General features: G+C 33.5%; 1 protein-coding gene across 4 annotated transcripts in view; it reads right to left on the reverse strand.

Annotated features, from left to right (window-relative positions):
• Positions 1–10,102, reverse strand: part of LOC129225719 (uncharacterized) — a 28,030-nt gene extending 17,928 nt beyond the window's left edge. The window contains exons 1-3 of one of the 4 annotated variants that reach the window (XM_054860212.1): positions 9,979–10,102; positions 2,584–2,684; positions 1,259–1,326 (exon numbers count right to left, since the gene is read on the reverse strand). In XM_054860212.1, the coding sequence (XP_054716187.1) occupies positions 1,259–1,326; positions 2,584–2,670 (155 nt within the window). In that variant the 5' untranslated portion in view covers positions 2,671–2,684; positions 9,979–10,102. Of the gene's footprint in view, positions 1–1,258; positions 1,327–2,583; positions 2,685–9,849 lie in introns of all 4 variants that reach the window. The other 3 variants (XM_054860211.1, XM_054860210.1, XM_054860213.1) reach the window with 3 other exon arrangements.
• Between the last annotated feature and the right edge of the window lie 1,766 nt (positions 10,103–11,868).

Here is an 11,868-nt window from a genome sequence, read left to right on the forward strand (position 1 = left end):
TCACTTGGAATTTTTTCCTTTTCTTCTTTTTTTTTTCTCTTCTCTCTTCTTTTTCTCTTCTTTTTTTTTGAGACTAACGTTTCGGGGGGGGTTTTGTCCCCAAAACCCCCCCCTTAGCTACGCCCCTGATTCAGAGGATTTTCAAATGCCTAGTTTTTACTCTTGCAAAATAAGTAGTCAAACTTATAACCCAAAAGGATGTTGAAAAACACCCAAAAGCCAAATTTCAGCAGTAGCTAAATGCTCCTTAGGAGTGGGGAAAATGTGCTTATATGGCATATGGGGTCAAGCGAACCCTCTTCTAAAGACGAATGACTCAGGGTAAAATCACGATGTTTAATCCTGAAGTCAGTGGTGGCCATCGAAGAGGGGGGGGGGACTCATGGTGCGGACTACACTGGTTAAATTTTTTCAATGTGTTTTAAATTGTTATATTTCTCCTTTTTTATTAGGGGGGGGGGGCTAAATACATTTTGAGTAGGTGCATCATTGCTCTTTGGTGTGGGGGGGGGTGCACCATGCACCGGGTTGAAATAGTGCCCTTTTTATGATAACAGTGCCCCTTTCAAAGACCAGCACCCTGCCCTTTTTTCCTCTAGAGTGTGTGTGTGTGAACACTAGTTTCTCCCCTTCAGTATTCAATTAAAATTTTCAATCCCAAAACATCACAAGCTTCATTAATCCACTGAGATTAGAATAAGTACCAAATATAAGAAGAGGAAAAGGAAAATACAACATTAAGACATTTTCAAACTATGGCTTTTAATGAACTATGAAACTTCTATATTTCAAAGCAAAATTTTTACGTAAATATGAGCAGAGGTGTGCGCACGGGCGGGTCACCAGGGGTATTAAATCTAGTGTTCAGTATTAAATTTAGTGTTGATTCCCTTCCTCCATTTTAAATCAGAAGCTATATTCTCTTTCTATATTTAAGATGTTTTTTGAAAAAAATTCAGATACCACCGATTTCTTATACTCGCCTAATTTTTTGACCTCGCCTCAACCATGCACCCCTTTTCCGGAAGTTATCTAAACCCCCAGGCTCTCTGGTACAATGGTATCCCCATTAATGAAGCTCTGAATATGAGCTTATACTTTTATTCTTAATGTTTTCCTTTTCATTTGTCCAATAACAAATAAAGTTTATTTGCGAAAGTGCAATCTGACTCTTTAATGAAAAACCAGACTTCTAGGGGGCACAGATTACATATTCGATATCAAGTAAATAGTGAACTCTGAACAAGAAAAAACTAACCTTTCATGGACACTGATAACTGCTTCAGGATTAGTTTGAAGAGCATGGGAACACCATAAAGGATCGCCCTTTAAAAAGGAAAAAACAGTAACAAGTTTGATACAAAAATGGGGCTAAAACTTCAAATTCTACAGTTAAAAATAAAAAAGATCCAACATAGCAGCTTATAATTAAAAATAAAACAATACAGTGGAAAGCCCCACATCAGGATTGGGAGTGTAGAAAAGAAATCCTAGACATCAAAAATAAATAATCTTATAAGATCACCACATTACTTCCTGGTACATTTTTAAAACAAATAAAAAATGATTTTTAGAAACATGAAAAAATTAATTTTTTGTGATTAGAAAAGTTCTTTCAGAGTGTACAATAAAAAAAAATAAAAAGGAGATAGTTAGTGTCCTACACTAGCTCTTGCTGCCAGACATTCACTTAATTCACAGAAGATACATATTGAAAAGTTATTTTTCAACCGGGCTTAAGCTTTGTGATGACGAATGTTTTTGTCATCATGTGGTACTAGGAACTGGTGTCAAATAACTCAAAACTATTCGATGTTTGTAGCAAAAGAGGCATTTAAAAGTGTCGACTGCCGAAAATAGAGACATAATAGTATAGGATTTTGCATTTTCTGTCAAGAATGTGTGCCTGAAAGTTTGATTCCATGCTCTTTTCTGCAGTAAGACTGAGTAGTGAACAAATAAATAAAATTTTCCTTTTCTTACTCATGTATGAAATGGTTTTGTTTTGTGGATCCTGATTTGTACAAAAAGTCATGCTTCTTTGTGTGCAATGCTTGAAGAACTAGCAGAACAATTTTGGTCAAATGATTTTCCATTGCAGAACATCAAAGTATTCTGCTTTGTGGCGCAGATTTGGACCTTTTTAATAGTATTTAAAAACTCTGCATAGTTTCAACCCCAGTTTCAGTCATTATTTGTCTTCTTAACCTGTTGCTAATATGCATTTCTAATGAATTTTTGTAATTAATCAGTGTTATGTAGTACATATTTGTTTTTGCTGCATAAAAATGTTCTATTCAACATGAAAGTTACTAGAATCAACATGATTTACTCAGAAAAAAGATATGCTACAACAAATATTATAAAGCATGAGTAATAATATGAAGATAATTGGACATTACAGCTGCTTGGGCCACCGCAAGTGCCTGGAAAATACAAACAGACATCATGACAAAACTCATCAATATCAACCATCCTAATTGTTGTTAACTGTGGAATTGCTAGGTTGAAAGTAAGGTTTTAGAAAAAAAGTTTGAAATTTTTAAAGAAAAAAGTAAGAATTTGAAATTAATCAAAACTCACTTGGAAAGATAGCCCATTCTTTTCTAATTCCGAAGAAAATCCTCCATCGAGAATACATATTTGATCATTGAACTGCAGATTTGACATTTTGACAATATTTCCTAGAAAAAATTTTTTTATTTATTTAAATTTTTTTTTTTTTGAGATTGTTCTATAATAAGCTTGCAAAAATCAGAAGATAGAATTTTATTAATTACTATTCAAATCAAGTCAGTTTCAAAACTTAAGTTTCAATGCTTAATTCATTTGGACGAACATTGAAACACCACATGATGCATCCTTTTTCATTTCACTTAATATAAAATTGTTGTGAAAATATTTCTATTGTATGTCGTCTGCTTAGGATTCAGAAGGGTATCAAGTGGCCCTCTGTAGTGAAAAGGTTCAGAACTACTGCTCTACAGGATGATCAAAAAGCATAGATGTTTCTCCTTTTGGAATGAAATGTTTACTATCAGAAGCTGCAATTTATTATAGTTTTCTTCAAAAGAATGGTAGGGGGAGGTGGGAGTCGTTGTACCGATCCCAATAATTTCAATGCTATTAATATTTTTTATTTTAATTTATGACCAACAAAGAGCACCTATAATCCCACATAGTGATGTAAAATACCCGGGTATTTATTTTTAGGGGTAAATACCCAGGGTATATACCCGGGTAAATACCCAAAATGGGTATTTACTCAGGTATTTATTTCAAAAATTTATATTCAATTAAAATACTTTTCTGTATGTATTCCACTATGTATATACACAGGGTCTATTCCAAAAGTAATGCAATTATTTTTTTAAAGTAATTTATTGAACAGATTTGCACAAACACTTAAAATTCTTCAAAGTAATGTCCTTGGACTTCTGCACATTTCTTCCATCATCAATGTCATGACTGGTAAGTGCCCTGAAAGGCGTTTTGGGGACCTCCTTTTAGGTCTTCATCACGACTGATTGGATCAACCGATTTCATTTAGGGATGAAAAATGGGTTCATTTCAGGCCTGCCTTAATCTGAGGGAACAAAAAGAAGTCTGCCGGGGCGACGTCAGGACTATAGGGTGTTGGGACAGTGTTTTCACCTGGTGTTTAGCCAGGAACTCACAGATTTGCAGCTCGTTATGGCAGGGTGCTTTGGCACGAACTTGCCTCACACTTTTCTTCCTCACACATCGCTAAATCTCGAGTAATGCGAAACACAGCAGTAGACGACATGTTCAGTTCATTTGCAACCATCTTGATAGTCAATCGAGGGTCAAAATCCAACAATTGAGGAACACGAGCCACATCGTTGTCGGTTTTGCTGGTTGATGGCCGCCCAGAGTATTGTTCAACTTGAACCTCTTCCCGGCCCTCTTTAGAAGTCTTTAACCACCTCAAAACTTGTTAATAGGACAGAGAAGAGCCCTCGTAAGCCTCATAAATCATTTTGTTAGTCTCCTCAAGAGATTTTGTTGCTTAAGCAACAAAACTTAATCGTAGACCATTTTTCATGTGACACGGTCAATGCACATAGGGTAACATTAACTTACGTCTGGCCACTTCCACAGCTCGGGGAACCCTGAGGCTGGTTTTCTGGAAAAACTTAGGGTCCCCCTCGTCTAAACCAAGTAGTTTGATTATACTCTGACCAATAAAAGTGGCCTGGAAAAAACCATTGCATTACTTTCGGAATACACCTTGTATAACCAACCATATACAAAACAATAAATTTTTGCCCAAAAATTGCATTTTGTTTGATTACATATTTAAAGAATTATTGTGTGAAACAACTTAGCAATCTAATATGATATTCATATTAAATTTGTTGGATATGCCTAATCAATGTTGATAGCCAAATTTCAGATATAAAAAGCCATTCTATAAAAAGTAAAAAGCTTAATGGTTACAGAAAAAAAGCAAATATTTTCTCCAATTATGACATTGAAAAGAAAGATTCTTTGGTTCACGATATGTTTCTTTCATAATTTCAGTAAGTCTTTCAATAAAAAATATTATAAACTGTGTAATACATATGTATGTATCAGTTTTACCACTTATTTCATATTTAGATTTTAAAAAAAAAATTCCCATTCCTGTTTTGCATTTTTTTGTTAAGTACCCAGTTTTTGGGTATTTACCCAGGCCTTAAGTAAATATCCCTGTAAATACCCAAAAAATACTTACCTACCCGCTGAGTATTTACCCGATCCACATCACTAATCCTACAACAAAATCACATGGTACAGGTATATTGAAAAAATATTATTTCAGAAACAAATTTTATTGATATTTTTTCCTGGCAGGATAATTTTATCAGTCTGCAACTTTATTAATTCTTCAATGATTTTAATTAGGAATGAACTAACAAATTGAACTCCTTTCCTAAAGTAAGTTCTTTTAGTTTATAATTATTTGTAAGTTCTTTATTACAATAATTTGTAGGTACAACTTCACTGTTGCTATAACTAAAATTTTGCTCTTCTAATTCTTATAAAAGATTTAGTTTTTCATGGCTTTTTCTAAAAGTGGGCCAACATACCCTGCTTTCTTGGTCTGAAGAAATGCTGTCATATATCTTTTTTTTTTTTCTTTATGACAAAAAATAAAGAAAAAACTTTTTTTTTCTGTAAGTATAATAAATTGTTTACATATAGAACTCTATCGAGCATGTCCAACATCAATCATATAATCGAGAGAAAAATGCTGAAATTATTTAGCTTTCTGCCAAAACAAACCCCCAAAGCAGAATACTACTAAATTTGCGAGGTATGTCGCAGCACAGATGCCTGAGCTGCAGAACAATTCTGTTCAAATGTGAGAAGAAAACCAACATTCTGCAGAAATTCTGCAAATTTCAATAAAATTACTGCAGAAAATCTGCAGAAACTGTGGTGCAAAAAATCTGCAGAAACTACGGTGCAGAAAATCTGTAGAAATTGTGGTGCCGAAAATCTGCAGAAACTGTGGTGCCAAAAATCTGTAAAAACTGCAGATTTTCTACAAATATCTTCCAACTCAAGATAGAATTTTGCAGAAATTCTGCAGATTTCTTAAAATTAGAAAAAAATCTAAAATTCTCGCAAATTACGATAATTTGGCAGAAAGCTCACGATGATGAATTTGATAAGTCCTTAGTAGGACTTTCCTAATCAATCTTTATCTGCTGCAATTTTCACCATACCAGTATGTTTTGTAAACATGCCATCATCGAAACATGTCCATCGCCGGAAATTGCGTGTCTTGATTTCAATCCTTTTGCATCTAGAAAATATGTCAATTATTTAGATAGTTTTGAAGTGTTTTATTGCATGTAACCCAAACTCGACTCTTTTTATTTATTATTTCAGTAATTTTTTTATTTAGTAACATTATTTTAATTGCTCCTTCATGCCATGTAAAATTAACCAAAAAAATGTGATTTGACGCCTAGGTTTGGATTTTTATTTAAAAAAAATTCTTTGCTCTTTCTATGCATTTTAGAAAGCATATAAACTATTTTCGGAGAATCTCAATTGGTTTTAGGTTTGACACCTTGTTAAAGTTTTTTTTATTTTATAGTTTTCATGATCAACTCATTTTCCAAATTCAGTGCTCTTTAATTAGTCATTTGGCTGAAAGCTGTGATGTTTCTGGAAATACTTCATTTCCACAGAAATAAATAGCAACAGTCCAGTTTTTAAAAAAAAAACTCCTATATGAAACAATTTTGGTTTTTGGCACCCACTTTGTGGAAAATGTCGCGTTTTTTTCGTGTAGAATGCTTGAAGTACTTGCAGAACAATTTTGGTCAGTTGCAATTACGTTGTAGAACATTGCAAAGTATTCTGCTTTGGGGAAACAAACTAAGAACTGTTGTGATAAAGCACAAATTACAAAATAAATGACTTTCGGAAACTTTTTTTCAAATTGTAAACAATATTGAGCTTCCAGATGTTATGCAGCAGTCAAACTGTAATAGGGAAGTTGCAACCTATTAAATGTTCATATTTTGGCTATTGGATATTGTTAATTGACCCTCAAAACTAAAAAATTCACCATCGCCGAATTTTAAAACACCATGGTTGATTTTTAATGAATTTTTAAACATCCACGTGCAAAAGTGCGCTCTTCTGAAACGTCACGAGCCTACGTCACAGGGCACGAATGGGCAGCCTTCCGCCGAAGATCCCTTGTTTTCGCTAGGGACATTTTGAGCGCGCTGATATTTTTATTTTTTAGAAATTCAATAATCCTTTTGAACACACTATGGAGGCCGGATTTGTTAAAGCACAATCTAAATAATCTTCCTCAAATAATATCAATGATGATATTCGAATATTTCCGAGAGGATGAGAGGTTTAATGTTCCAGAAACGCGAGGAGTTTAATGCGAGGAGATAAGCCTTTTACGTTTCGTCTTCTAAGTCGAATGCACGTTATTCGGTTTCTCCCATGACATGGGAACCGGTTTGCTAGCGTTTCTCTCGTATCGGAAGAGCGCATGACGTCACTTCCTATGCCATTTGACGTCACAAGGGCTTGAACTTTAAAAATTAATTTTAAAAAAACTACTTATCGTATCGCAAAAATTTTTTCACCTATGATGTTCATACATGTTACTCTATCATATAAAAATAAAATTGAAAAATCGAAAACTTCCCTATTGCTTTCTGGAAGCTTAAACAGGAATATATATCAAAAAGGGTGGGCCCAAGTCAAACATTATGAGTCCAATCCAAATTTAGTTTGAAAATATTAAAATCTTTTTTGAAAATGAGTAGTTGACTGTGAGAAATTAATGTATACCCTCAGCTTCAAAAAAATAATGAATTTATATATATACATGTGATTATGACTTCCGTCACTTTCTGATATAATATACAAAATAAACAAACCTTCATAGGCGGATTTACGGGGGTGCCAGGAGGTGCGCCGCACCCCCAAAATTTTTGGTTCGGTTTTGAAAAAAATTAGTTTAGTATATTTCACTCAGAAACGCAGTTGAGGGAAAAAATCATAGCTGCTTTACTGTATATTTACTTGAATCCAGTATATTACCACACGTCGCTAGTACAAGAAAAACATAACTGTACTCATATTAAGAATTAAAGTAATTTTATCCATTTGGAAAAAAAAAACTTAAATAATTTTATGCAAATAAAGACACTTCTCAAACAATTTATAGTTCAATGCTGTGTTATTGTATAGAATAATTGCATGTTCTGTAATTGGGTATTTATTCGTATATCAATATCAATTCTTCTATTTTGAAACAACAATGGCTAATAAAGTCCAAAAAAAAAAAAAAAAAAAAACATGGCTATTGCAAGAAACTTCAAAAATTTTTGAAGGAGGACTCCCGGACATTTTGGATCAGTGGTGCATCCAGGGGGGAGGTGGCACAAGACTGGTGATCCTCCCCACAAAATGCTGAGTGGATGTTTTTAAAAATATATTCTTTATTATTGAAGAGAAGAAAAGATCTCATTTTGAGAAAACGCAGTTATTTTACGAAAAAAAAAAAGAATGTTGAGAACCAATCTTAATTTCTTTCAAAAAGAAATACTGACATTTAAATTTTTCAACAGCTTCAGATTATAGGCAGCGAATTGTGTGCTTCCTCTCCCCTCCTTGCACAATCCTCTTTCTTTCATATCTCCCCCTCCCATTTTTTTTTCATTTTTTCTATTTCGTTTTCATTTTTTCTATTAGTCCTCAAAATTTTTCTTCTCCAAAACCCTTTCACCAGCCAAAGTTATTACAGAGTACCTCAAATTTCGTTTCTTGGGCTTCACTTTCGCAAAAATTCCAAGGAAGATCTTCTAATCACCTAAATACATAGAAAATTGTTTAAAATTGCGTTTTTGGAGCTTCAGTTTTGAAAAACTGCAGTGTCCCTAATGTTACCAAATATGGTCTTACACTCATGTGTTTAAGACTTTAAGTTTGAAAAATATTCGAACAAGGACCTCCGACCCCTTTACTCTAATATCATCAAAGAGTTAATATTTTGGTTTTGAAAACTATTTCGAAATATTTAAGTGAGAGAATCCTTTTTTTTAATACCATGGAGTATTGCAGAAGAACTTCATTTTTAGGACTTCGATTTCGAAAATTTTCCAGGGGAGAGCTCCAGAACACCCAGTCCAGCATCAAAAATTGTCCTCCGTAACATTTTTGGAACTTCAATTATGAAAAGTAAAAGAGATGGCGTGGGGGAGGGGAGGGGATATGTATTTCTATCTGCTTTTCAAAAAATCGATTGGAGACAGTCTATGAGTCTCATTCCTTTCCCAAACTATAAATATGGACTAAAATCACATTTATAAGACTAAAATTTCTAAAAATAGCCTTGGAGCCACACATACCTTTCTTGCCCCTAAAATATCATCAAGAACTGCAAAATTGTGTTTTCAAAACTACTATTTCAAATTTTTTTCTGGGGCGTGAATCCCATTCCAAAACAGTAGCTGGATTCACCCATTGCTTCTAATATCGACTTTCGTTTAAGACTTTTTCTGCAGTTTGAAATGTTAAGAATTGCTCATCCCCTAATCTTACTAAATACCGTTTACATCGCGTTTTTTAGACTTAAAAGTGTGTCCCGCCCTAAAATTATTTTCTGATTTCGCCACTGCCTTGTTATTCCGGGAATACCCCCCCCCCCCCCCCCCCCAGGTTTCCTGTTATTCTTGCACCCCCAAATATTTTGGCCTAAATCCGCCTATGCAAACCTTCATGGACCACTTTTGGGAGAAGCTACAAGATATAACAGCAATGAAGCCTAAGCGAAGGAAAGAATGAAAGAAGTGAGATTAAAGTTCATTTTCATAGAAAGGTTACTAAGATTGGCAAAAATTGGAAGAGGACTCAGTGGATGATTTCTTGAAAAATGCAGGGTCATGTGCCTGCACCTGGAAAAATTTTCCAATGATTGGTCTGCTTAAAAATATTTGCATATTTTAAGGCGAGTTTGTGTTTTGGCGATGTTTTGTTGCTCACTGAATGCTAAATGCTTCAAACAGCAAATTCAAATGTGAATTGAAAATGAACGCATGTAATTATCAAGCACTAAAGTTTTCAAAGAAAGGTATAAAAGATAAATCTTTTTCCTATTTTTCCGTTTTCCTGTAATTTTATAATTGCTTGTAGCTATTGAAACAAACAAAATTTTCTCACATCTTGCAAAGAATATTTCATAGTCGGAAACAGGCTCAAATTACAACAAAACTCTTTTAGAACAAGTAAAGCATAATGATTAGATACAGAAGATTTTAAATTGTGCAATTATCAATCGATTTTTTTCCTTCAGCTTACATTCAGAAACAAAAACTTTTCCTATAAAAAAAAAGAGGTGAAGAGTGGTAAAAAAAACTTCTCCCAAAGCATTAAACATGGGCATGATCAAGACCAACTTACACTAGGGCATGATCAAGACCAACTTACACTAGGGCATGATCAAGACCAACTTACACTAGGGCATGATCAAGACCAACTTATTACACTACATGATATTAGTTTTTAACTTTTTGCGGCACTCTTCTAATTTTTGTTGTTGTCATCAAAATATTGCTGTTGCCATTCTAGATACAAAAAGTTAATGTATAACGAAACCGGAACTTTAGTATTTATTCCCTCACTAGCCTTAAACAAACTAGATTCTCATTTTAAATGATATCTGATTGAATCATTCGTACTAGAGAGCTTTTAAACGCCATCAGTTCCCTGCGATTTGACATTTTAGGGTATTATTTTAATAATGGCATCAGCTTTGTTCCAGCAACGCATGCTGTATCATAAACAAACCGAAAAATAAATGGGAGTTCGTCTGTCACGCATCTTGTCGTGGTTTTTTGTGTAACTCATCTACATGTAGGACAATTAGTTTTTTCTTTCTTTCTTTTATCATAACTCACATTCTCGCAGAAGAAAATTGAAACTCTTATTGTTTTCTTTCTATATTCATTATATTTTATCCAACTTCTAAAAATATAATTCTGCTCTTTGACCCTTTGTTATCAATCTATTCGTTGAAGTTATATCTTACGTTATCTTATGAGTTTTATGAGAGTGATAGAAGGATTGCGTGATTCTTTGCAATTCTGGACTGACTGACAAGTTTCCGCATGAGCTCTAAACAAAAAAATTAAGTTCAATATTTGAATTTCATGGCTTGAACACCTGGGTGAGTTATGATCTTTCTTTCATTGTTGATGTGTTGTGATTTTTGTTCGGATGTGGAAAATTTAGTCTCAGAAAAAGATTCAATATTGCACTTTGCTTTATGATCCTCTTTTGGTCTCACTTTCATTTTCAATTTCGCGTATCTTGAGAACTGCACATGATTCTCTAATGTAATTTTTGCAACTTTTATTGCTAGTTTTTACCACCATAAACTTATATAATACTGTATATTTGTATCTTATTTCCAAATTATAACTTTGGAATGGATATTAAATAATTGCCTTAATCCTTAATTTCAGTATTTCATGTATTTAAACTTGGTCGTTTTTAGATATAAATTAAATATTGTTCAAATTTATAAGAAATATGCTCATTGTTAATCTCCATATGTTTCATGATATACTGAAAAATGATTGTGTTTGCAAATTCAATAAGTTTTGAAAGTTACTACTTGTACCTATTAAGTCATCATAAATGCTCTGGTTATCTTTTTGGACATGGAATTTGCTTCATGGATGCATCATTTTGTTAATGTACATAGCTATGTTCTAGATTTTTGTTCAATGGGAAACAAATTATGATTTGCATACATAAAACTGACTATGATATTGTCATTCATGTGAGTTTTCCTCTAATTGGGCAGATTAACTCCAAGAGTAACCATTTTCAGTTTGACGAGATTCCTTTTCTTTTATTGCTAAAATTTTAGAAGGAAAAATACAGGAGTTTAACTAAAATCCCAGAATTAACTTTTGTTGAAAAACAACTTTTGTTTTTTCACTCAATGCACTTTCTGCTGTTTAGAAAATAATAACCAATATGAACTACACTTCAGGGTCCCTGTACACATGTAAAAGTAAATCAACAATGTGTTATCGTACACAATTAGCATGCACTTGTTTCAGAGTTACAAGGAACCTGTTTCTCAACTCAAAATAATGAGTTTTTAGATGTAAAGGCACCCAGTAAAAACAATGAGGATGAACCATAGGCGGATCTTGCATCAAAAAGGGGGGGGGGATCAAATGAAGTGTACGGGCTAGGGGGCATCGCCCCTATAAGCTCTTTTTTTTGTGGGAAAAATTTGGTTGTATTACTAACTTTTATTATAACTGATTCAATAACTTCTAAAATCGGGAAAATGGCATCAAA

Source organism: Uloborus diversus, chromosome 7 (assembly GCF_026930045.1).
Source record: "Uloborus diversus isolate 005 chromosome 7, Udiv.v.3.1, whole genome shotgun sequence".
NCBI classification, from domain to species: Eukaryota; Metazoa; Arthropoda; class Arachnida; order Araneae; family Uloboridae; genus Uloborus; species Uloborus diversus.